At 35.9% G+C, this 22,540-nt stretch overlaps 2 protein-coding genes across 4 annotated transcripts in view; both read left to right on the top strand.

The window, feature by feature from the left end:
• Positions 1 to 361: 361 nt before the first annotated feature.
• LOC113538014 (G-protein coupled receptor 182-like) lies at positions 362 to 5,599 on the top strand. The gene is made up of 2 exons (XM_053242444.1): positions 362 to 543; positions 3,837 to 5,599. The coding sequence occupies exon 2, from the start codon at positions 3,837 to 3,839 to the stop codon at positions 4,896 to 4,898; it is 1,062 nt and encodes a 353-aa protein (XP_053098419.1). The 5' UTR covers positions 362 to 543; the 3' UTR covers positions 4,899 to 5,599.
• A 1,925-nt stretch (positions 5,600 to 7,524) lies between these two features.
• The window catches only part of LOC113537983 (proto-oncogene tyrosine-protein kinase Src), a 30,366-nt gene continuing 15,350 nt past the window's right edge, over positions 7,525 to 22,540 (top strand). Inside the window, exons 1-7 of one of the 3 annotated variants that reach the window (XM_034314123.2) lie at positions 7,525 to 7,918; positions 11,066 to 11,314; positions 12,852 to 12,951; positions 16,271 to 16,288; positions 17,410 to 17,508; positions 18,325 to 18,428; positions 21,389 to 21,538. In XM_034314123.2, coding sequence (XP_034170014.1) covers positions 11,074 to 11,314; positions 12,852 to 12,951; positions 16,271 to 16,288; positions 17,410 to 17,508; positions 18,325 to 18,428; positions 21,389 to 21,538 — 712 coding nt within the window. In that variant the 5' untranslated portion in view covers positions 7,525 to 7,918; positions 11,066 to 11,073. The remainder of the gene's footprint in view (positions 7,919 to 11,065; positions 11,315 to 12,851; positions 12,952 to 16,270; positions 16,289 to 17,409; positions 17,509 to 18,324; positions 18,429 to 21,388; positions 21,539 to 22,540) is intronic. The other 2 variants (XM_053227026.1, XM_034314124.2) reach the window with 2 other exon arrangements.

Raw genomic sequence — 22,540 nt, 5'->3', positions numbered from 1 at the left:
AGGAACCACATTAGAACATTACAGTTTGTCAAACATTCCTATAAAATTCTCTGATATTAGAAACTGATCAAAAGAAAAACACTAACTGTGTAAAATCAGCATGTAATTTACGTTGTTAATATTAAATGTTAACGTACAGCTCACAGATATCTAAGAATGAGAAACTGGAATGAGAGAATGTCTATGGAGCTCAAGTGAGACAGTAGCAGTAGTGTGTGTGTGTGTGTGTGTGTGTGTGTGTGTGTGTGCGTGTGTGTGGTCCATTGATGCACACATTGTTTTTGTGCAGTTTATTGAAAACCGTTTCCTCTTCAGGAGGACAAAAGCTCAGAGGTTAATGATCATCTTTACCGTTTCTCGAATCCTGCTGAGGAAACAAAATCCCTTTTTTCCTTTCCTACTATCAGGAAGTGCTTATGTTTAGGCAGATAACGTGATTTTTCTTTGTGTGCGTCTCACCGAACCTCCAGTCCCACCAGCACACCGAGCCTGAGTGGAGTTCAGTCATTTATTCAAACTTATTTCGCACATTTTAGCATAAAGGTAAGTAAAACTCTCAGTATCCTGTTATTTAAAATATATATGCAGTTTAATTGCGTATTGATGTATAATTATCTACTCACTTACTTATAATTTGTGTCTGTTTTGTTGTAATGAAAGAGGAGGCTAGGTAATTGATTGAAGGTTTTATAATGGATTAGAAAAAAAAGAACATATTTAGAATATTTTATAAGGCTTAGAATAGAATATATTCATATATCAGGAAAATAATTTTAATTTATTTGCATTTTTAAATTTCTCAATTCTGTAACAAGTAAGAATGTTTAAGGCAAAAACATGCTTGTGCTTTTTTTTTTTTTATTAACGTTTTTTCATTTAAAAATGCATTCCTGTTACAAATTGGAAAATGGTTATATATTAAATATAGAATTAAACTTAAGAGCTTTCTTTACTTAAAATATTGTATAATTTACTATTAAAAAAAAGTTAATTCATTGTTTATAAAAATAATTCCTCCACACACTTTCTCACATACAGTTGAACAAAAAATTATAAATGTTTTTTGTCAAAATAAATTATTTTGTTATTAATTTTGTTTTCTTTGAAAAAATCATATACATTTGGATGTCGTTATTTGGAAGCTTATTATTGGTTCAATTTTTTTGTTGCTAATATACACTATATTACCAAAAGTATTCGGTCACCCATCCAAATGATCAGAATCAGGTGTCCTAATCACTTGGCCTGGCCACAGGTGTATAAAATCAAGCACTTAGGCATGCAGACTGTTTTTACAAACATTCGTGAAAGAATGGGCCGCTCTCAGGAGCTCAGTGAATTCCAGCGTGGAACTGTCATAGGATGCCACCTGTGCAACAAATCCAGTCGTGAAATTTCCTCGCTCCTAAATATTCCACAGTCAACTGTCAGCTTTATCATAACAAAATGGAAGAGTTTGGGAACAACAGCAACTCAGCCACGAAGTGGTAGGCCACGTAAACTGACGGAGAGGGGTCAGCGGATGCTGAAGCACATAGTGCAAAGAGGTCATCGACTTTCTTCACAGTCAGTTGCTACAGAGCTCCAAACTTCATGTGACCTTCAGATTAGCCCAAGTACAGTACGCAGAGAGCTTCATGGAATGGGTTTCCATGGCCGAGCAGCTGCATCCAAGCCACACATCACCAAGTGCAATGCAAAGCGTCGGATGCAGTGGTGTAAAGCACGCCGCCACTGGACTCTAGAGCAGTGGAGACGCGTTCTCTGGAGTGATGAATCACGCTTTTCCATCTGGCAATCCGATGGACGAGTCTGGGTTTGGAGGTTGCCAGGAGAACGGTACATTTCGGACTGCATTGTGCCGAGTGTAAAGTGTGGTGGAGGGGGGATTATGGTGTGGGGTTGTTTTTCAGGAGTTGGGCTTGGCCCCTTAGTTCCAGTGAAAGGAACTTTGAATGCTTCAGGATACCAAAACATTTTGGACCATTCCATGCTCCCAACCTTGTGGGAACAGTTTGGAGCGGGCCCCTTCCTCTTCCAACATGACTGTGCACCAGAGCACAAAGCAAGGTCCATAAAGAATGGATGACAGAGTCTGGTGTGGATGAACTTGACTGGCCTGCACAGAGTCCTGACCTGAACCCGATAGAACACCTTTGGGATGAATTAGAGCGGAGACTGAGAGCCAGGCCTTCTCGACCAACATCAGTGTGTGACCTCACCAATGCGCTTTTGGAAGAATGGTCCAAAATTCCTATAAACACACTCCTCAACCTTCAGCCTTCCCAGAAGAGTTGAAGCTGTAATAGCTGCAAAAGGTGGACCGACATCATATTGAACCCTATGGGTTAGGAATGGGATGGCACTTAAGTTCATATGTGAGTCAAGGCAGGTGACCGAATACTTTTGGTAATATAGTTTAAACTGAAGCACAGCTATAGGAATTAACACTTAAAGTTGTTTGGCTAAAACCTACTTATAACATGCTTTCTTTTTACCTACAGTAACATTTCCATGCTGAAAATGACTTTAGAAAACGTCATTAGGAGAAAGATCATTTTTTTGTTTATGAAAAAATTTTTGAAAATTTTTGAACACAAAATTTTGAACATACTTTCTGTTATAATTACAGATCATTTGCATAAAATTGCAGCACTAAAGAAAAAGCTTGAAGGTTAAAAATTATTTATATTTACATTTTTGTTTATGTAAAACATTTTAATAAGCTTTATGTCAAAGTAAATTATTCAGAATTTTTCCATGGATTCACTTAATCTAGAGTGATATTTAATAATATTAAGCAAATATGTGTTAGTTCTACAAAACTACTATTACTACTAGAATAATAATAATAATATTTTTACTTTTACTTCATATTTTACTCACCCTCAAGGCTACAAAATTCTGTATTGTTATTTCAAGTTGAAAATGGATAAATATTAAAATATATAATCAAAATTCTTGGCACCCTATTTGATTTTTAGTACAAACTTTGTTATAGATGTTTATTTTCTGACTTCTACATTATTGATTCAGTACAAAAACATTTTAGATTCCAAACATTAGTTTTCCAGCACAGAATGAAACGTTACAGAAAAATGTTTGTATGTCAGTAAAGAAAGCAGCAGATTCCATAAGAGACACTTTTCAGATAAAAACATAATGAAGGCTGCTGGGTTTCGCTGCAGAAATAAGAAGCGAGTCGACAGTCAAAGTCTCCAGAAGAACTGTGGCTGCTTCTGCAAGATGCTCAGTAACACTTCCAGCTCATTTCCTTATAAAACTGCACACACTGCACCTCAGATACTGCTTTATTTATTTAAAGTGAAGGATCGTCACATTAAATACTGACTTTGTTTCATTTATTACTGTTTACTGCTCTTTATAGGATTTTTTTAAAAATAGAAACATTTAATTTCATTATTTTTGAAGGCGTCTTTGCTCTACAGCGTTTCTTTACACGTGCCTAAGACTTTTACACAGAACTGTATATACAGTATATATATATATAGAGAGAGAGAGAGAGTACATTTTTCATTGATAATAACATTTTCCCTCACAAATTCAAATTTATTCATTTAATAATGTAAATAAACAAGGCTGCTTTGCAAAAATGAAAAATAAAGATAACAGTTAAAGGCAAATAATGTTGTTGAAAGCAAACGTAATAAAATGTATGCCACAAATAAAATATATGATAAAATAATAAAATAACGCACAGTCAGTGATTTCTGTCAGTGACATCTGAACATGAGGTTTGATTGACAGGAGGGTTTTGCATGTGGTGGAGCTTCTACAGTTTGTCTAAAGTGTGAGGAGTTTTTGTGTTTGGACAGATGGACAATGAGACGGACTGGCTTCCTGAACACTGCACCGTCAAGGTGGATCTGGTGTCTCGGCGTATCGGACTCTTCCTGCTCCACCTGTTCCTGTTCATCGTGGGATTGATCATGAATTTGACGGTCGTCTGGGTAAACTGGCAGAGACGCCGCACACGTAACACTGTGATATTCTGCATCCTGAACATGGGCGTGGCCGACACCATGCTGATGCTCATCTTACCCATCTCCATGCTCGAAGTTGCTTTGGATCACGTTTGGGTTTGGGGTGATTTCCTGTGCCGCTTTTCAAATTTAATCATCGTGGTTAACATCCATGCTAGCTCATTTTTCCTAGCGTATATATCTGTCGAGCGCTATCAGTCGCTGGTACGTGGATTAGCAGCGAAAATAACAGCCACGTCAGAAAAACGCAAGAGGAACATCATTTGTGCGGCCCTCTGGATTTTCGCTTTGTTTCTTGGCTTGTTAGAAACGGTACACGTTCGCGTTTTAGAATTGAGTGAACCGGGATGTTACTTGGTGCCCGAACATGACTACGAGAAGTGGTTCAGCTCTCTCGTTATTATCCAGTTTTTGGCACAATATTTAACACCGGTTGTGATTATGGTGACTTTTAACACACTAACAGCTCGAGCAGTGAGATCGTCTCCTGAAGTTCAGATCCGTAACATCGACGACATCTGGTTCCTGCATGTTTATTCCTCAGTTTTTATAATTTGCTGGCTTCCATTTCAGCTAACCATGATCCTCATCTTGGTGGACCTGGCGCAACCCGATTTATTTGACTGCAACGGACTCGCGCAGCTCTTCTTCTCCTACGCCATCGTAAGAACAATCGCGTTACTTCACTGCTTGGCCAATCCCATCCTCTACAGTTTTCTAAGCAGGAGCTTCCGCAGCAAGCTTATTAACCTTGTTTTGAGCCATTTGCCACAAGACCTTGTTGCTAATCAAGGAACGGATCAACATGCTAATCAAGTTGAAGGTAAAGGAAATGGAGGGAAGGCAAACAATATGGCTGAAAACAACACCAGCCAATCAGACGGAGGACCGTAAAAGAAAAAAAATGGACTGATTCAAATTTTGAAATGCATAATTCAGAAGAAAAATTTCAATTCACTATGTTTAATGAGAATTATGTACAGTTACGTTAGAAATACTAATCATATGTACAGTTAACTAATGCATAATACAATATATACAAATATACGGCCAAAATGATGTATGCGTGACCAGAAGATAATTAAAGATGTCTTATGGAGATCATTAAAGTGTGTTATGTACAGATACTGCTAATAAATAATAAGCTAGTTAACTTCACTTTTCTTTTTTTTTTTTTTACATTTTATATACATGAAGTTGGTTTATTTGTTATAAATATTTCCATACGCAGATAATAACATCATGTAATGAATCCACCAGACACTAGGATGCGCTGTTTTCAAATTCGAATGTCTGAACACAGTCGTAAACAGTTGCGACATAACCACTTTAACTGGCAGATTATACTCTTTAGGTAGACAGTATGAATGATAGCTTGAGTATCTCAACATCTAACTCATTAAAAATATAATTACCTGCAATGATTTTAAAGGAAAGAACAATAAATCTGATGCTCAGTGTATTCTGCATTTTTTTTTCAGTAATCAGACTGAGTCATACACAATGTTTACATGTAAACATTTACTGAAATGAATCAATGGTATGAAATAAAGACTACTTTACTAACAATGAAAGATTAAAGTTTTCAAAACAGACCAGTAGTACTCTCAATACTTGATACAAATTTATTTTTCTTTTGCACTTATTACTTTGATTTGCTTTTTTATAATCTTTTTTTGCTTGTCTCAGAGTGCAGTCTATGCACTATACACTGTGCACTACATACGATAAAGTTCACTGTAGGGCTGAAACATCTCAAATCAAACACTAATATTTCGCTCAAATAAAAAATACACTGCGAACACACTACTTACTCCACATATAAACAAAGCAGGGAATTTGAGATGCAACTGATGAGTGAACAGATAAATGAAATCAGCTTTCATCAGCTACACAAAAGCCTAGTGCAGGGACTCGTACACTAGTGACGGTTTTCATAAAACATCTATGACCATTAACCAATCGGGGAAAAAAATTATATCAAATGGCAAAAAAATCTGATATTCACTTCTGGGCTTCATCATTATGTATCATAACAAATAAATGTTACAGCTGGACGTGACGGAAGAACAGTTCTAACAAATGTACACTTTTGCCGCGTCCCAATTCGTATACTTACACTATGCACTAAAAGTGCGTTCTCTTTTTGTGAAGAAAAAGTCCGTACTTTTGAGTGTGTAGCAAAAGCGTATGTGAGCACTGGGATATAGTAACTAACACGCCATGTAACGGATGAGAACGTTGTTGCCTAGTTACGCACATCGTCACCGTAAACAACCTCCTCGCTGCATGTCAGCTTTTCTTCATTCATTATTCTTTATATCATTTATTCTGTATCATTTAATTTACCATTCTGACGATTCATTTTTCCACATTTCATTTGTATAAAAACACGCCATTTTTATTAGTCGCTCCGTCACTTCATCTGACCCTTCAGGATAAACATCGTACTCTTTTTACACAACATCCAACCATTAATCTTACGTTACAATAAAAAACTTCAGTTACTGCTTCTCATTTAAATTCTTACACTTATATACTGAAGACGCATCACAGACGTTACACTCATAACACCGCCGTGTTCGCAGGTTGATTTCGGCGAAGCAAACCGTCATAAAACTCCTCCTCCCTCCCTCACGCAAGGAATTGTGGGTAATATTAGCTGAAAACGTGTCCACGGATCCACAGAGTCGAATATCCGGGAACCTCTGGGATCCTCATTTCATCATACTACGATTTGGGACACGATAATTCTAATCTCGGACACTATTCAGTAGGCGAACTGAGACGCAGCGTTTGTCTTTACACAGTTACTCTGGAAAATGTAAACTACAGATAAGTTTGTAAACTTAAAATGAAGAAAACAAACACTTTTGTTCCTTCTTTATTGTCCTTCAGGTAATGAACAAATTAATTTTATATTAAAAATCTATTAGTTAAAATTCTATCAGTTTGTGAATCTGTCATTAATAAATAGTCTTTATAGGTAATAATTCTCTGCTGACCAGGATGAAGTGCTGACTGAGGAATAATTAGTGAATCGCCATTGACTGTGTGTGTGTGTGTGTGTGTGTGTGTGTGTGTATATATACTCATATTATTATTTGTAATTTTTATTATTATATTATTATATGTCTCGCTGTCTTATTGGTATGTGTGTTGTGGAAGCTTCATACCAAGTCAAAGTCCTTGTGTGTGTGTGTGTGTGTGTGTGTGTGTGTAAGCACACTTGGCAATAAAAGCTCTTTCTGATTCTGATTCTAATTATTTTTGTAATAAACAAATAATTTTACAATAAATAAGACTACTAGTAAGTCTATTTAGTAAACATTTCCTTTGTTTCCTCTAAACAGCTTGAGTAAGTTTTACACTGTACATGTAACATGTAACGTAACAAAAATTTAATAAGAAATTTAATAAGAAAGAAATTGGGATTATCACGTACTGTTACGTGCGCGCGACAGACAACACGCAGGGCGGCGCGCATGTGCGCAGCGTCGGGAGCGCGCACCAATAGCTTTTTACGTTGACGGGGACTTACGTCGCTGCCGATTCACAAAACCGAAATCCGGCCACGCAAAGCAAATCCCGTTCTCCGTTTAATCGCAGCAGCGCTCGCGTGCCTGGTGATGCGGATCAGTCGCGTGTGTGTTTGGGTCTGTTTCTTTCTTTTTGAAACGATGTGTGTGCGATAAGGTCGGAGTGTGAGTGTGTGTGTGCTCAGTGTGTGTGTGTGTGCGTGCTCAGTGTGTGTGTGTGTGTGTGTGTGTTGCTTCCCCCCTCATGACCTCCTAACAGCCACCGGGATTTAACGCTGATTTATTTTTTATCTCATCTGTAAAACTGTGCAAAATTGTTTTTAATGACAGTCAGTGTGTGTCTTTGATTTGTGGAGAAACCATCAAGTCGTTAAGGTGAGTAAACATTTGGACATTTTGCTTTATTACACACACACACACACACACACACACACACACAGACGGGTTGGACGCAAAGTGGGGACCCTGAAAATCCACCAGCCAGTGAGGACCTGGTGCTCTTTCAAGCCCTGCTGCACTTTACAGCGGATTTGTCATCACAGTGTGGTGTGTGTTCACAGTGAGCATGAGTTCAAGCTTCATGACGCTGTATAACGTTCCAGAAACTGATCATACACTAAGAATAATAATAATAATAATCATATTCTCTGTACATGGATGAAACCTGCATACTGTATTGACAGGGTTGGGTGTTTTTTGGCATCTAGGTTTGTTTACGTCTCCTTGCCACCGACCACACACACACACACACACACACACACACACACACACACACACACATGAGCAGCATGTCACATTGCTGTCTTCAGGCATCTGAGGTTTTGGAAAGGTCAGTCAAATTTTTCCTAGAGACTTTTTACTAGTCATTCATTCAATCATGTTTCATTTATTCAAGGCCTATCTTTAAGTGTGTGTGTGTGTGTGTGTGTGTGTGTGTGTGTGTGTGTGCGCGTTTGTCTTTAAAACGTGTTAGCTCACCATGTACTCTATCTTCATCCGTCAGACCTTCCTCTGACGCCGAGCATGTTCTCTTCCGGGAACAGATTAGACCGTGCATATTGACACCATTTTTGCATTTCTATCATGTCTGGTTTGGACCATTTCCTAGCCAGAAGAAAACAATTCCTTCCCTTAATAAAACAGGACACAGGACGAGTCTTCTAAAGACTATCCCGATCTTCTAAAGATCCTACCTTTGAGTAGGATAGATAGTTTAGTGCAACACGTCGTATCAGATCCTGAAGGAAAAGTTGTGCAGTGTTATGCAGAAAATAAGTTACAGTGGATGGAAAGTTTTTCAAAATTTGTTCATTTTAAGTAAAACTTTGTATATAAATATATTATAAATTGTTTGATTTCAAAAAATGGTCACGATGTGCAAAAATAGAGGGCGTTTCCACTCCACACACCACATATATTTTACACATATACCTAAAACAACTTGGTAATGTATAATAATAATAATAATAATAATAATAACAATGACAGTGAAATAAATGATCATCATGAACTTTCAAATCAACATTTCAGAACAACATTTTTAAAAACAACAAGAAGTATAAGAAAATATTAGGTTATCTATTTGAAATATTAGGCTAGTTAGCCACTAAGCTAGGATAATATTACCTAGTGCTACCTAGCTTTACTTCCAGTTTAATCTTGTGCTCATGCTGCTACAATGAAAGATTACACAATAAGAAATTGCTAAAAATGAAAATTGAGAACCTAGGAGTCACATTCTGAATATCACAGAAAGAAGAAGTAAGTAAGCTGTATGGGTTATCTAAGTATTTCAAATATCAGGGTAACTAGCAAACGTTAGCTACCTCCCTAGGTTAACATTTTTACCCTTGTTGCACTTCCTCTCCTTCACTAAAGTAAATCATTAATTGATTTTAATTAAAACTTGGGATGACAAAGTAATGAAGAAATGAAAAATAAAAAAAATTTGCCAGAAGAGCTTTCTTTGCTGCTTCAGGTAAATGTTTTAGCAACTGGTTTTACAGTAAAGTTAACAATTGTTCTATTATTACAATAGTCACAATATAAGATTCCTTTCTTACAATTCCCACATTTACACTATATATATTTATACTCGTTTGAACGTTGTATGTTATGCTAGAAATTATAGTAATTCTTTACAGCGTACATTCTAGAGACTGACATTTTTTAGGGCATTGTTTTAGAACTCCACTAGTCGCATTTAGGTGGATGAATTGGATTTCACTGCAGGAGTGCGAGCCTGCACCTTTTGGGCAATACTGGTTTAGTCATATTACAACAAATGGTCGTGGCAACACCCACCATAAGGCCTCCTTTGGCTCCCTGTAGGGTGTGTGGTGGAAGAGTCAGGACTTGTTGGGGTGTGTATTATGCATTCCGAATAAGTCTGTTTCACTCTCCGTGTCTAGACAGCGTTCCTTGTGCTGTATGTGCTTTAGTATGTGCTTTGCCTTCCCATAAATTGTGACACACTTTTACCATTTGTCTTAAACAAGAGTAACACTGATTGATTACGTTTTTTTTTTTTTTTTTAAGCTCTCAACAAAGAATTAGTAAATGTTTTGTCAGATTGTTTTTGATTCTCACCAGTATAGCGTTTTCTTTATTCACAAGCAAGAGCCTAAAAGTTGTGTGAAGGCTTTCTCTTCCGCCTTTTTGTTGGACTGTTACTTAAGGTGTGGTTAATTCCAGTCTGTCCACATTTCTAATCAGAGAAGGCTGTGTTATTTTCTTTCGTTCCTTCACCATATTTTTCTCTAATCTATAGACCTGTATACAACATTCTTTACTATGCTTGCTTTAAAAAAAAAAATCACATACAGTGTTTAGAAACATGGTGTTGAACTTTAGGTCGGCTTTTACACTGCAACAAATATGTTAGCAAGTAAAACGTCTTGAGTAATTAAGACTTAAACAAAATACTCAACATTAGCTACAAAGTCTTAACGAAATCTAAATATAATATGTTTTAGAAGACTCTTGCATTCAAATTTGATGTTTTGGTGAAGATTAGGTTTTAGTTTTTGTGAATATATGTAGTAACTTGACCATCATAAATAAAAGCTTGACACAAGCAACTGAATTTTACAACTTTGCATTTTTTTTAAATCACAATATTAAAATTAGAATTATGTTTGGTGTAGAAGATCAATTAATTTTACAGAAATCATTGATTTCTAGTGATCAAGTCATGGTCAAGGTTCTGATATTATTTGGAGTTCCTCTTCACTTTGTGCTTGATGCAAATAATGTAATCTATCCGTTAGTCAAAGGAACCACATTTTTCCAATCTGAGTTTCAGCTGAAACTGAAAAAGCACCAGATGGTATCAACTTATCAAGATTCAACATGTCTCTGCTTTTGTCCTGCATGCCTAGGTTGCATGACAGACTGCAACTTCTGCTGTATGACTGTGAATTTCTCATTTTGTTGCTAATAATATTTGCACCGCAACTGAATTCAAAGTTTCCAAACACATTCCTCAAGTTCCTCATCATTTCCTTCCTTTATTTTCCTCAGGCCTTTCAATGGGGACAAGTAAGAGCAAGCCAAAAGACCCAGGCCAGAGATCTCTGAGTCTGGATGGTACCATTGGTATGGGCTCCTCCAGTGGACACCATTTCAATTCTGGCCCTCAGACCCAAACGCCAAATCGGAGCCCTGCAGTGGGGACCAGCAGGCGGAGCAACACTTACCACACCAACAATGCAGAACATCAACTTTTCGGTGGCGCGGATCACACAGCGAGCATCACGTCACCCATAAGAGGTATTGCATGCGACTGAATTACTTTTATGGTACCAGAAAGAAATGAAAAAATGAAAGCTCTTGGTCAATATGGAAACTTTAAAATGACTTTTTAATTTTTGTAACAGTATCTATATTAAATAAGAAGTATTTTGTTGTTATTTTTACTTTTGAAATAATCATATTTGGGGGAAAAAATACACAGTACTGAAACAGATGTCACGGATAAACATAGCAAGCAGCATAAATTCTTTTCCAGCACCACAGAAACATATTTGAATACAGAGGTTTTGTCATCACGCACCGCCCTAAATGTTTGTGAATGCACCAGAAGTAAAAGTAGCAACACTGCTTGAGTAAGACGAGGGACTATAGATTGGACAACATCACTGGGGACACTGCTTGAGTGAGATGAGGGACTGTAGATTGGGCAACATCACTGGGGAAACTGCTTAGGGAATGATGCAGGGATGCAGATCAGGTGATGACATCTGGTGGTGGAGTAACAGGGCGGGGGATGCAGATCAAGCAGTGACACAGGACACTGGTGGAGAAGGAGGGTGGAGGACTGTAGATCAGGCAACATCCCTGGGGACACTGCTCGAGCAAGATGAGGGACTGTAGATTGGGCAGAGGCACTGGGGACACTGCTCGAGCAAGATGAGGGACTGTAGATTGGGCAGAGGCACTGGGGACACTGCTCAAGGAAAGCCGTAGAGATGCATATCAGGCAATGACACTGGTGGAGTAACAGGGCGGGGGATGCACATTAGGCAATGTCACTGGGTACAATGCTGGGAAAACAGATTGTGCAATGACATGAGGAACACTGGTTGAGGAATGATGCTGGGGGCACAAATTGAACAATGACACAGGGAACACTGGTCAAGTAAGACAGATCAGACATTGATTGGGTATTGACACAGGGGACATTGGTTGAGGAACATAGTTGTGGATGCCGATCAGGCAACAACACTAGAAACACTGGTTGAGTAATAGGGTGGGGGACACAGATTGGGAAATGGCACAGGGACATTGGTTGAGGAACAACGCAGGAGACACAGTCAAGTAAGAAAAGTGGGGCAATGGTTGAGGAACGACGCAGGGGATGAAGATTGGATTAATATATGACTTGTGATGCTAATTCTTTTGATATTCGATTGAAACTGTTATGATTGTGTCAGTTCAGTGTATCTGGTGGCCAAGATTTATGTGTTTCCGGTATTCGGTTTCCACTGAACAGTTATTGATTCACTTTTCATTTAAATGACCACCAAAGTCGTGAATCTGTTTCTTTAATAGACATGCCTTGGAGCTGTCCGGTGTGTGTGTGTGTGTGTGTGTGTGTGTGTGTGTGTGTGTGTGTGTGTGTGCTGGGAGGGGGGATGATCATGAGCAGGGAGCATTTGTTCAAGCATTTGCCAAACAAATGGCTTTTCACACCTGTTCAGCAGAGCTTTAGAAAAGTGCCAGCGTCTCACTGATACTGATCTGCACTTGAGCACTCGCACCCCCTCCTGATCCCATGGCTTTAACCAGACTTCCTTCTCACTCACAGCTGGTGTCACCACGTTTGTCGCACTATACGACTACGAATCTCGGACATCTGCGGATCTTACGTTTAAGAAGGGCGAGAGGCTGCAGATCCTCAATAACACGTAAGTCTCGTCACGTGTGTCTTCTCAAGGACGGTTTACGCTGTACGTGATGAAGCACTTTTCTGAAACGCATCATAGCAGAACATGAAATTACAGCAGCTTGACTTCACAGTGTTTAAAACAGTTCGAAGGCCATTCATTATCAGCTCTCGTTGTTGTCCTTGATGATACGTCATGGAGACGGGAAATGAACCTTGTGTATGTCAGCGCCCAGACAGATTCCTTCTCAGACTGTGAGTCATCAGTTTGGTTCCAGCGACAGAAATATATGAATCAGTGTGGAAATAAACACACATTAAAGTCTTTCCTACTCGCTATCTGGAAACATATAGGCCACAGCACCATTATAGTATTATTAGCCATTAAAAACACGCATTATGGTAATGCTGATATAAGAGAAATTGAGTTATTACTATTTTGGAATAGGGCTGGAAAATATCACAACATTTTAACATCATGTTTAACTTTTCTGAGTATTGTAGGTCTTGTGAGGTGTCGGTGCTTTTATATATATATATTTTTTTTTTCATTGCTACTCACTGTAACAAATCAGACATTACTATCTAACTTTGTACCTGTCGTTTAATTTCATTCTTTTTCTCATTAAATATTTACATTTTTAATCAATATCTTTAACAAATCTACAACCTGATTGTTTAATGAGTTTTTGCTAATAACTTCAGCAAAAATAAATATACATTTGAACGATATACTATATAATATTATATCGTAATATCGTAATATAAAGTCATGATACATCGTGATACATTTTTTTTTCACTATTGAGGTTTCAATGCTTCTATTTAAATATTTACATTTTTATGTACATTTAAAATACACCTCAGCAAAACTAAGTATTGTGGTAGGTATTTATCATGAAGAAGTTTTAAAATAATGCAATATGGTCATTTTGCCATATACGTACTATACTGCTAAGTGCTGCTAATATCCAGCCCCGATTACGCAGTATAATACAGAAATTCATAGAAGTTGTTTACAAATATACGTACGATGAATTTAGGTTTCAGAAGTTTGTAGTAAGTTACTTTCACAGCCTTGTGATTGTGAAATTATGGAAATTTTCTCAGGGAAAAAATTAACATCAGAGGTGTACTCTAGGTATATTAACTTTTCATTCGCAAATTTTTATGCTAATTGCCTAAGCTTTATATATATATATATATATATATATATATATATATATATATATATATATATATATATATATATATATATATGTAGTTTTACGTTTTTACTACAATATCATTTTAAAGTAACTATCTTCTTGAAAAGATCCAGATTTTTACCCAGTGGGCGGAGTTATGAAATTTGAAAATGGGACAGACCTTATTCAGGAGTAGGAATTCAAAAAATTTCCTCCTGAATCAGGAGTAGAGTTAGTGATGAGGTTATAAAATATGTTAAATAGTGCAATATGGGGAAAAAATATATATAACAATACTCAATAATCAGAGATTTTAAAAAATATTTAGGTTTGATGATAAAGTCCTAGCAAAGAATAACTCAACATAAAAAATCTTTCAAAATAATAATTTAAATTAATTAAAAATAATTAATTTAACATTAGAATAAGTCATATAACTAAGAAACAACTTGATAAAATACAATCTGTTGCTTTAAGAAGTCCAAAAATGGAAAAAGAAAAAGTGTTAGCCATGATATAGCATGAAGAAATGTAAATTATCAGAAAAATATAATATAATATGTTCACAAGTTCAGTGGTTCAAGATTTTTTGAAACACATCAATAAAATATTCAATATTTTCACATCAATATTTTGGTCATTTTTATTTTATAAATTTGTTTGAGCGTAACAAAATTTTGGTCATTTGATGCTAGTTTGTTTAATAATCAAATTTCATATTACGCTACTCTTTAAATTGTGTGTATGTAATTATAAAATTGTCTCAAAGTGTTTCGATGCAAATGATTACTACATTTATAATTATTTCTAATATTCTCATGTCCAATGTTCTATGTTGAGGCTAATTTTAATAACTAAAGATGTTTTTAATAACTAATTTTTTTATAACAACTCTATTTTGCATGAGTAGTATCAGCCCTGCTTGTCAGTATGCTAATTTTTCATTTTTTTAAATAGTTATAGTTATATTTTGTGATTATCTTCAGTGATTTTCTTCATCCTTCAGCGAGCTGCACTTGCTTTATATAATTCATAGCTCATATAGAATTATTTCTCATGTTTTAATGTCCAAAGTTCAATGTTTAGGCTAATTTTATAACCAAATTTTTTTTATAGCAACTCTTTATTTTGCATGAATAATATCAAGCCTGCTTGTCAGTATGCTAATTTGTCATTTTTTTAAATAGTTATAGTTATATTTTGTGATTTTCTGCTGGTGTCCATCCTTCAGCGAGCTGCACTTGCTTTGCTAACACATCGCACAATGTCCTCATGCAGCGTTACTCCGAGCGTCATTCAGTTATCTCGGGAATATTAATGTGACATTCGCACATTTCCTGACAAACTGAGACGTTGCGTAATAAGACAATAGGCATTGAACACTGGAGACATTTGTTTATTTATTTATCTGTTTATTTATTTATCTATCAGACACTTTTAACACAAAAAAACTAACGATTAGTACAAACACCCAGTTGTTGTTCATTTAAACATTTGATGAACAATTACGTCACAGTATACATTTCTGAGATATATTTTATAGTTTATTGTTAATAATTCAATTTCAAAAACTATTTTATTATTTATTTAGTAAATTTAATTACAAACTGACAGCCAATGTGCAGCCAGTGTGGTGTTAAAAAGTTTTTTCTTAACAAAATTGTAAGCTGTTTATAGATCTATATTTTTATAGATCTTTAATTTTTTTTTCTCCTTTTCAGTGTTAAATATTTACTACGCTTTTAGGTCAATAAAGTATTTTTTTATAGAAAAATTATTTTGTAGCATATTAACTGCAGTATCACTTTTTTAAAAATAATTTTTAATGTAACACGGCTGCATTGCTGGCAGTTTGGGAGCAAACCTTCATATTGTGTATCACAGAAATGTCTTTGCGTATCGTGTTATATTAACTTTGTCACTAATTCTGTATTTATCTCAGGTCCTTAAAGATAAAAACTGGCCACAAAATTTCATTCACCGAATAAAGCGCAGTGATTTCTCTTCCACAAATTCATTTTTTTAAGGATTTGGGGTCCGTTACATATAAACTGAAAAGAATGTGTATTATAGCAAGCTTTTCTCTTGTGTTGGTGTTTTATATCAGTGCTGTTTGTCATTTTTTTCCCCCCAATGCTTCATGGGTTAAATTAGGAGAAAGTACAACTACAGGTCAGTAACTCTTCTTTTACATCTCGTAATTCTTTCCACAGTGTGGAGAAAGAGTGTGTAAGGCTCATGATCAGTAAATCTCAGGTCAAATGTGTGATTGTGGATTTTTTTTTTTTTTATTGCAGCATTCTTTATTAAAGAAAAGTGTTAACTGTTAAATATAAAGGCGCTCAATTCCAGACCTGACAAAACACGGAAATTTTAAATAATGTGGAAATAAATAAGTATGATATTCTGTTTTCAAAGTGGTCTTTCTCTTATCTCCATATTTTTTTCCAAGAATTTTACAAAAAATTAAAACATCAAATTAATATAAAATGTCTGGAAAATTAAAAAAAAAAAGAAAAGAAAAAAAATTATCTGCAAAAAAAGTCTTTAAAAGTTCTTTGTACAGGGAGAGTGCAAGAACCCGGTGTACATATATATATTTTTCTTCAGGGTTTTTTGTTTGTTTGTTTGTTTTACATACATTGGCAGTTAAAAGTTTTAACATAACAAATTGAATTAGCAAATTGGATGAATTGAATTAAAGCATGTGTGTGTGTAGTCATGTTCGTGCACTGCAAAAAATATCAAGTAAAACTTGTCCAGAATAGGTGCGAAATTTATAATATTTCTCATTATGTCACTGTTATAAATCAAACATAAAATTAGCCCTTAGTAATTAATAATTTCTTTAAGTTTCAAGGTTGAAATTTTCTTTTTTTTTTTTTTTGGAAGATAATTTTGTTTCTTTCTAGAAATAAAAGCTTCAGTAATTATCTGGCAATAGAATAAGAAAATTACAGGCTTAGATTAAATAAAAATGTCCAGAAATTGGCTGAAAATTTGTTTATGTTATTGTAATCTCAAGAAATATTCATTAAGATTTTTCAGTATAATTGTAGTGTTTGAAGAAAACTGAATTATAAATATTTCAAAGCCAGGAATAAACATATTTTTACGTTGTGTTAGCAACAGTTTCTTTATGGTATAAAAGTTTAAATCAGTAGAAACTTGGGTCACTTGTCTTGTAGGTTATCTCATGTTATAAACATGTTGTTGTTTATTAATTTACGGTGTTTGGTGGTTTACGTCCGGTTGTTTGCGACGTTAATGTGCTGATTGTTGTGTGTTTTTAGGGAAGGAGACTGGTGGTTGGCGAGTTCTTTGACCACAGGGAAGAGCGGCTACATCCCGAGCAATTACGTCGCACCGTCGGACTCCATCCAAGCCGAAGAGTAACAACAACTTTTTACATTTAATATCAGTATTGTTAAAATTACTGCAGGTTTAAGACCAGAGTTCAAGTGTGTTAGATTTTTAGATTGGAAAACGGTGATAATTGGCGATAAATCAGCACATCACCTGTAAATTCTTACGATTTCCAAATTTCTGTTGATGTATTTGACGTCGCGTTTGTTAACTTTGAACACAGGATGCATGTTTTAGCATTATAGCAATCATTTATGTCAAAACCAATTTAAATTATAAATTATAGAGGATTATATAAGTATGTATTTTGTATTTGAAAGATGCAGGAAACGAAAAAAAAATAACTGAAATTGGGGAAAAAAATGGATTTTACATCCGTCATTTAGAATTTCTTTGCCGCTTTTCAGTGAATGTTTGTTAGGTCTCTAAATCATTTTATTTACCTTGTTTAGTAAATATATCTTTCAGTTTCATTTATAAAGATGTGTTTTTGTATGTTTTTGTATTTAAATTTTCACTTTTTTTGGCTTCTGATAGAGAATTTTGATGAGGATTTTGTGCCAACAATAAAAAACCCCGATATCATTGTTTTGTGGCGACCAAAATAAGAAAAGAAAAATGACCAAAATAACTTAAGAATTTTAAGATTTTAAAAGGTTCTCGTAGCAAAATTCAAGTAACACATTTTGCCAGGAAAATAAATTTTGCGATATTATCACCTGTACTAGCTACATAGTTTAACTCTGACTGCTGTAACTGTTTCCGTTCTCCTTATCACTTACGAACAGCCATGTCTAAATAACGCTAACAATCTCGCTGCATTTTTTTTTCTAACTTTGTAGGTGGTTTTTTGGTAAAATTACACGCCGTGATTCTGAGCGGCTGCTGCTGAACATCCAGAACAGGAGAGGAACTTTCCTTGTGAGAGAAAGTGAGACGACTAAAGGTGTGTGTTTGTGTATTTCTGGCTTTAATCAATACTAAACAATTATATTGTGTAGATACACAACGTGCTATTATCTTATGTTAAAGTGCTATTATCTTGTGTTATCTCATGTGCTATTATTTATTATTAGCTGTTGATTTCCTGTTTCTCGTGGGTGAAGTTGGTATAAAATAAAACGTGGCTCCTAATGAGGGAGCGATGAAAATTTTGGGGCTGTAAATGATTTGTTCAGCGTTTTGTGTCATGTGTCAAAATGTAGAAAAAACTTGAGATTTTAAACTCATAATGAATAAAGGGATTATCGGCATATTAAGGCGACGTCCTGCTGAATCAAACCTGTAGTTGAAACGTTCTTTTAACAAAAATAAAAAAAAAAAACTTTCTTCAGCATTTTATATTTTCCTTGCCCAAATTTAATTACAATAAATACTTAAACTTGAATCTTTTATATGTAAAGCACTTTGAGATTTTGAACTAAGAAGTTCTATATAAGTACAGATTATTATTATTATTATTATTATTATTATTATTATTATTGTCTGTAGAAATTGTAAATACAATAACATTGATGTGAATAACACATAACGCAGATCTGCTGATCGTGAAACACATCCCATAGTGTTTTCTTTAAAAATGATTAAGCTTTAAAATGTTTTGTTTAAACTGAAGCACTTCACACTTCAACTCTTTCAATCAAAAAGTCAATCCAAACAAAAGAGAGTGTACGTGTAAACATTTCCACTTTCCACACTCAATTCCGATATTAGCTGTTTGTTGCAGGATCTAATTTTTACGGAAAACTTTTCCGTCAAATCCGATACGCTGTTTTTTTTGTTGTTGTTGTTGTTTTTTGCAGATACAGATACTGTGACTTGGATCAGTGCCATCTCTAGTTTTTTGTATTGATTTAAATTTTGATCAAATGTTAAACCTTTGTAATTAAAACATTTATAAACATCACATTGAGTCTGTTTTTAAGATAAAAGATGTCAGTGTGGAGGTTCAGTGGATTTTTTTTATACAATGGACAGCTGAATTGTTAAAAGTAGGTCAGTGTGCGAAGCTGCTTTACCCCCGGCTATAAAAAATCTTATTAGAGCTGCGATACTCAGGGAGAGGAGCTTTACTTCTTTATTTCTGCCTCTGATGCGATGTGATGAGATGCGATGCGCCATGATGCGATGTGATGACATGGAATGTGATGTGATGTGATGTGATACAGCATTGATATTGTGATAAATTGTCACAGTAGTCTTTTCTGAGATATCGTGGATATCATGATCATTCCTTATTATATTTTTTAATGTTTTTTAATAATTGGAAACTAGTTGTGATGATGTGTGATCAGGTTTGTGCTTAATCTTTAAAATAGTTAAACAAAAATCTCTTTTGTACATAATTGTTGGACATAAAAGAATTTTGAATATAAAGAAAAATAATTTCATCATACATTTGTTAATAATAATAATAACAATAATAATAATAATAGTTTTTGCAACATTGCTATATTTCCTATGAAACCTATGTATCAGGTCCTTTGAGAATTCTATGATATTTTTTGATATTTTATCTCCAACACCTACACTGATGGACGTTACAGTAGATATTTCAGATTTGCACCAAAGGCCTTAATCAGGAAGAATATCATGTTTTATTAATTTATGTACCTGTTTAGGGATTTTTTGGGCTAATGATTTAAATTAACGTTCCTTTATCAGACATTATTTAACGCATTAATTAACATGAACTTTAGCATTAATAATCCACCAGTAACTCTAATCGTGTAACTAAAAATTTTTGCTAATTTATGCTTACTTTTCTTATTTTGTTACAATACTGATGGTTTATTAACGCTGAAACTCATGTTAATTAAACAACTCAGTAATATTAGTTAAGAGAACTTTAATGGATCTGAATGTTTCAGCTTCATGATATGAAATAAGTTTCCACACTAATATGAGGTTCATCCGGTGTTTCCCAGTCTGTGACATCTTTAAAACAGGAAGTAATCCGCCAACACAAACCACGAAATATTATGTTTCGTCTCGTCATTACTGTATCATCTGATTTCTGTTTTTTTTTTTTGTTTTGTTTTTTTCCTCACTGTAAGAGGAGATTGGATTTGGATCAGAAATGTACGTTCACGTACAGTACTTTTTATATAATACTTTTTTTAATAACGGACATCCGTTTTCACGTTTCACGCCACGCTGTTGTTGAATTCTGGATTCTGATTGGCTGTCAGGTGTTGATTAATTGTCTATAGATCTCACAGGTTTATTTATAATTAATGCACTCGTTCTGATACGTTATCGTTTCTATAGTAACAGCTCATTCACAGGAACTCGTACAGCTAATAATAAACGGATTACAGAAATGTATTACGGTTACATTTTCTGTAAGGAGATGCTTATTTAACGATTATGGAAGGAGTCTCCAGTGTCAGCGCTTTGTAACAGTCATGACAAGCTGTGTTTAGGGTTTTTTTTTTTGTCTTATTAACTTCGAGAGAGAATAAAGAGAGGCTGGTGAGGGAACGACTGTTTATAGCTGCTATAGCGTAAGCGAGAACAGGAACTAACTGGTTTTGCAGCTATTAAATGTGACTATAAAGGGATAAAAAGTATGACTGTTGTTCTTTAATAATAATAATAATAATAGTAATAATAATAATAATCAACTTTGTGGTGATAAGAGTAACTCCGCTTCATCACACCACCAAAACCGTTGATTGTTTTTCTGTACCAGCACCACACACAGTGGTTTATTACTTTATAACATAAACTTGTTTCATTAATAATAATAACAATAATCTTTTTGGTAGAATTTAAACATTTGAAATTTAAAATGAATGCACATTTTTCCAGTTCTGTTCTGTTAACCGTCTCACCTTCCACAGGTAACAGACCCTCTGCTGTGTGTTTGTGTTGAATATTTACCTGTGCTGGTTTGTCGTTCAGGAGCGTACTGCCTGTCTGTGCTGGACTACGACAACACGAAGGGTCTAAATGTCAAACACTACAAAATCCGGAAACTGGACAGCGGAGGATTTTACATCACGTCACGGACGCAGTTCAGCAGCCTGCAGCAGCTCGTCCTGCACTATCGCAGTGAGTTCAGGCCTCACAAGGTGGAAAAAAGAGATAATGAGCACTAAAAAGTCGTGTTGAGAGTGTGTTAATGAGCGAGTGAGCACCGTAAAGCCATGTTCGGAGTGTGTTAATGAGCGAGGTGAGCGCTGTAAAGCCATGTTTGGAGTGTGTTAATGAGCGAGTGAGCGCTGTAAAGCCGTGTTCAGAGTGTTAATGAGCGAGTGAGCGCTGTAAAGCCGTGTTCAGAGTGTGTTAATGAGCGAGTGAGCGCCGTAAAGCCGTGTTCAGTGTGTGTTAATGAGCGAGTGAGCGCTGTAAAGCCGTGTTCAGAGTGAGTTAATGAGCGAGTGAGCGCTGTAAAGCCGTGTTCAGAGTGAGTTAATGAGCGAGTGAGCGCTGTAAAGCCGTGTTCAGAGTGTTAATGAGCGAGTGAGCGCCGCAAAGCCGTGTTCGGAGTGTGTTAATGAGCGAGTGAGCGCCGTAAAGCCGTGTTCAGAGTGTGTTAATGAGCGAGCGAGCGCCGTAAAGCCGTGTTCAGAGTGTGTTAATGAGCGAGTGAGCGCCGTAAAGCCGCGTTCAGAGTGTGTTAATGAGCGAGTGAGCGCCGTAAAGCCGTGTTCAGAGTGTTAATGAGCGAGTGAGCGCCGTAAAGCCGTGTTCAGAGTGTTAATGAGCGAGTGAGCGCTGTAAAGCCGTGTTCAGAGAGTGTTAATGAGCGAGTGAGCGCTGTAAAGCCGTGTTCAGTGTGTGTTAATGAGCGAGTGAGCGCTGTAAAGCCGTGTTCAGAGTGTTAATGAGCGAGTGAGCGCCGTAAAGCCGTGTTCGGAGTGTGTTAATGAGCGAGTGAGCGCTGTAAAGCCGTGTTCAGAGTGTGTTAATGAGCGAGTGAGCGCTGTAAAGCCGTGTTCAGAGTGTGTTAATGAGCGAGTGAGCGCTGTAAAGTCGTGTTCAGAGTGTGTTAATGAGCGAGTGAGCGCTGTAAAGCCGTGTTCGGATTGTTGATGAGCGAGTGAGCGCTGT

This window comes from Pangasianodon hypophthalmus, chromosome 20 (assembly GCF_027358585.1).
Source record: "Pangasianodon hypophthalmus isolate fPanHyp1 chromosome 20, fPanHyp1.pri, whole genome shotgun sequence".
Taxonomy (NCBI): domain Eukaryota; kingdom Metazoa; phylum Chordata; class Actinopteri; order Siluriformes; family Pangasiidae; genus Pangasianodon; species Pangasianodon hypophthalmus.
Note: the sequence above shows the minus strand (reverse complement) of the source record. Positions and strands in the feature narration are given on the sequence as shown.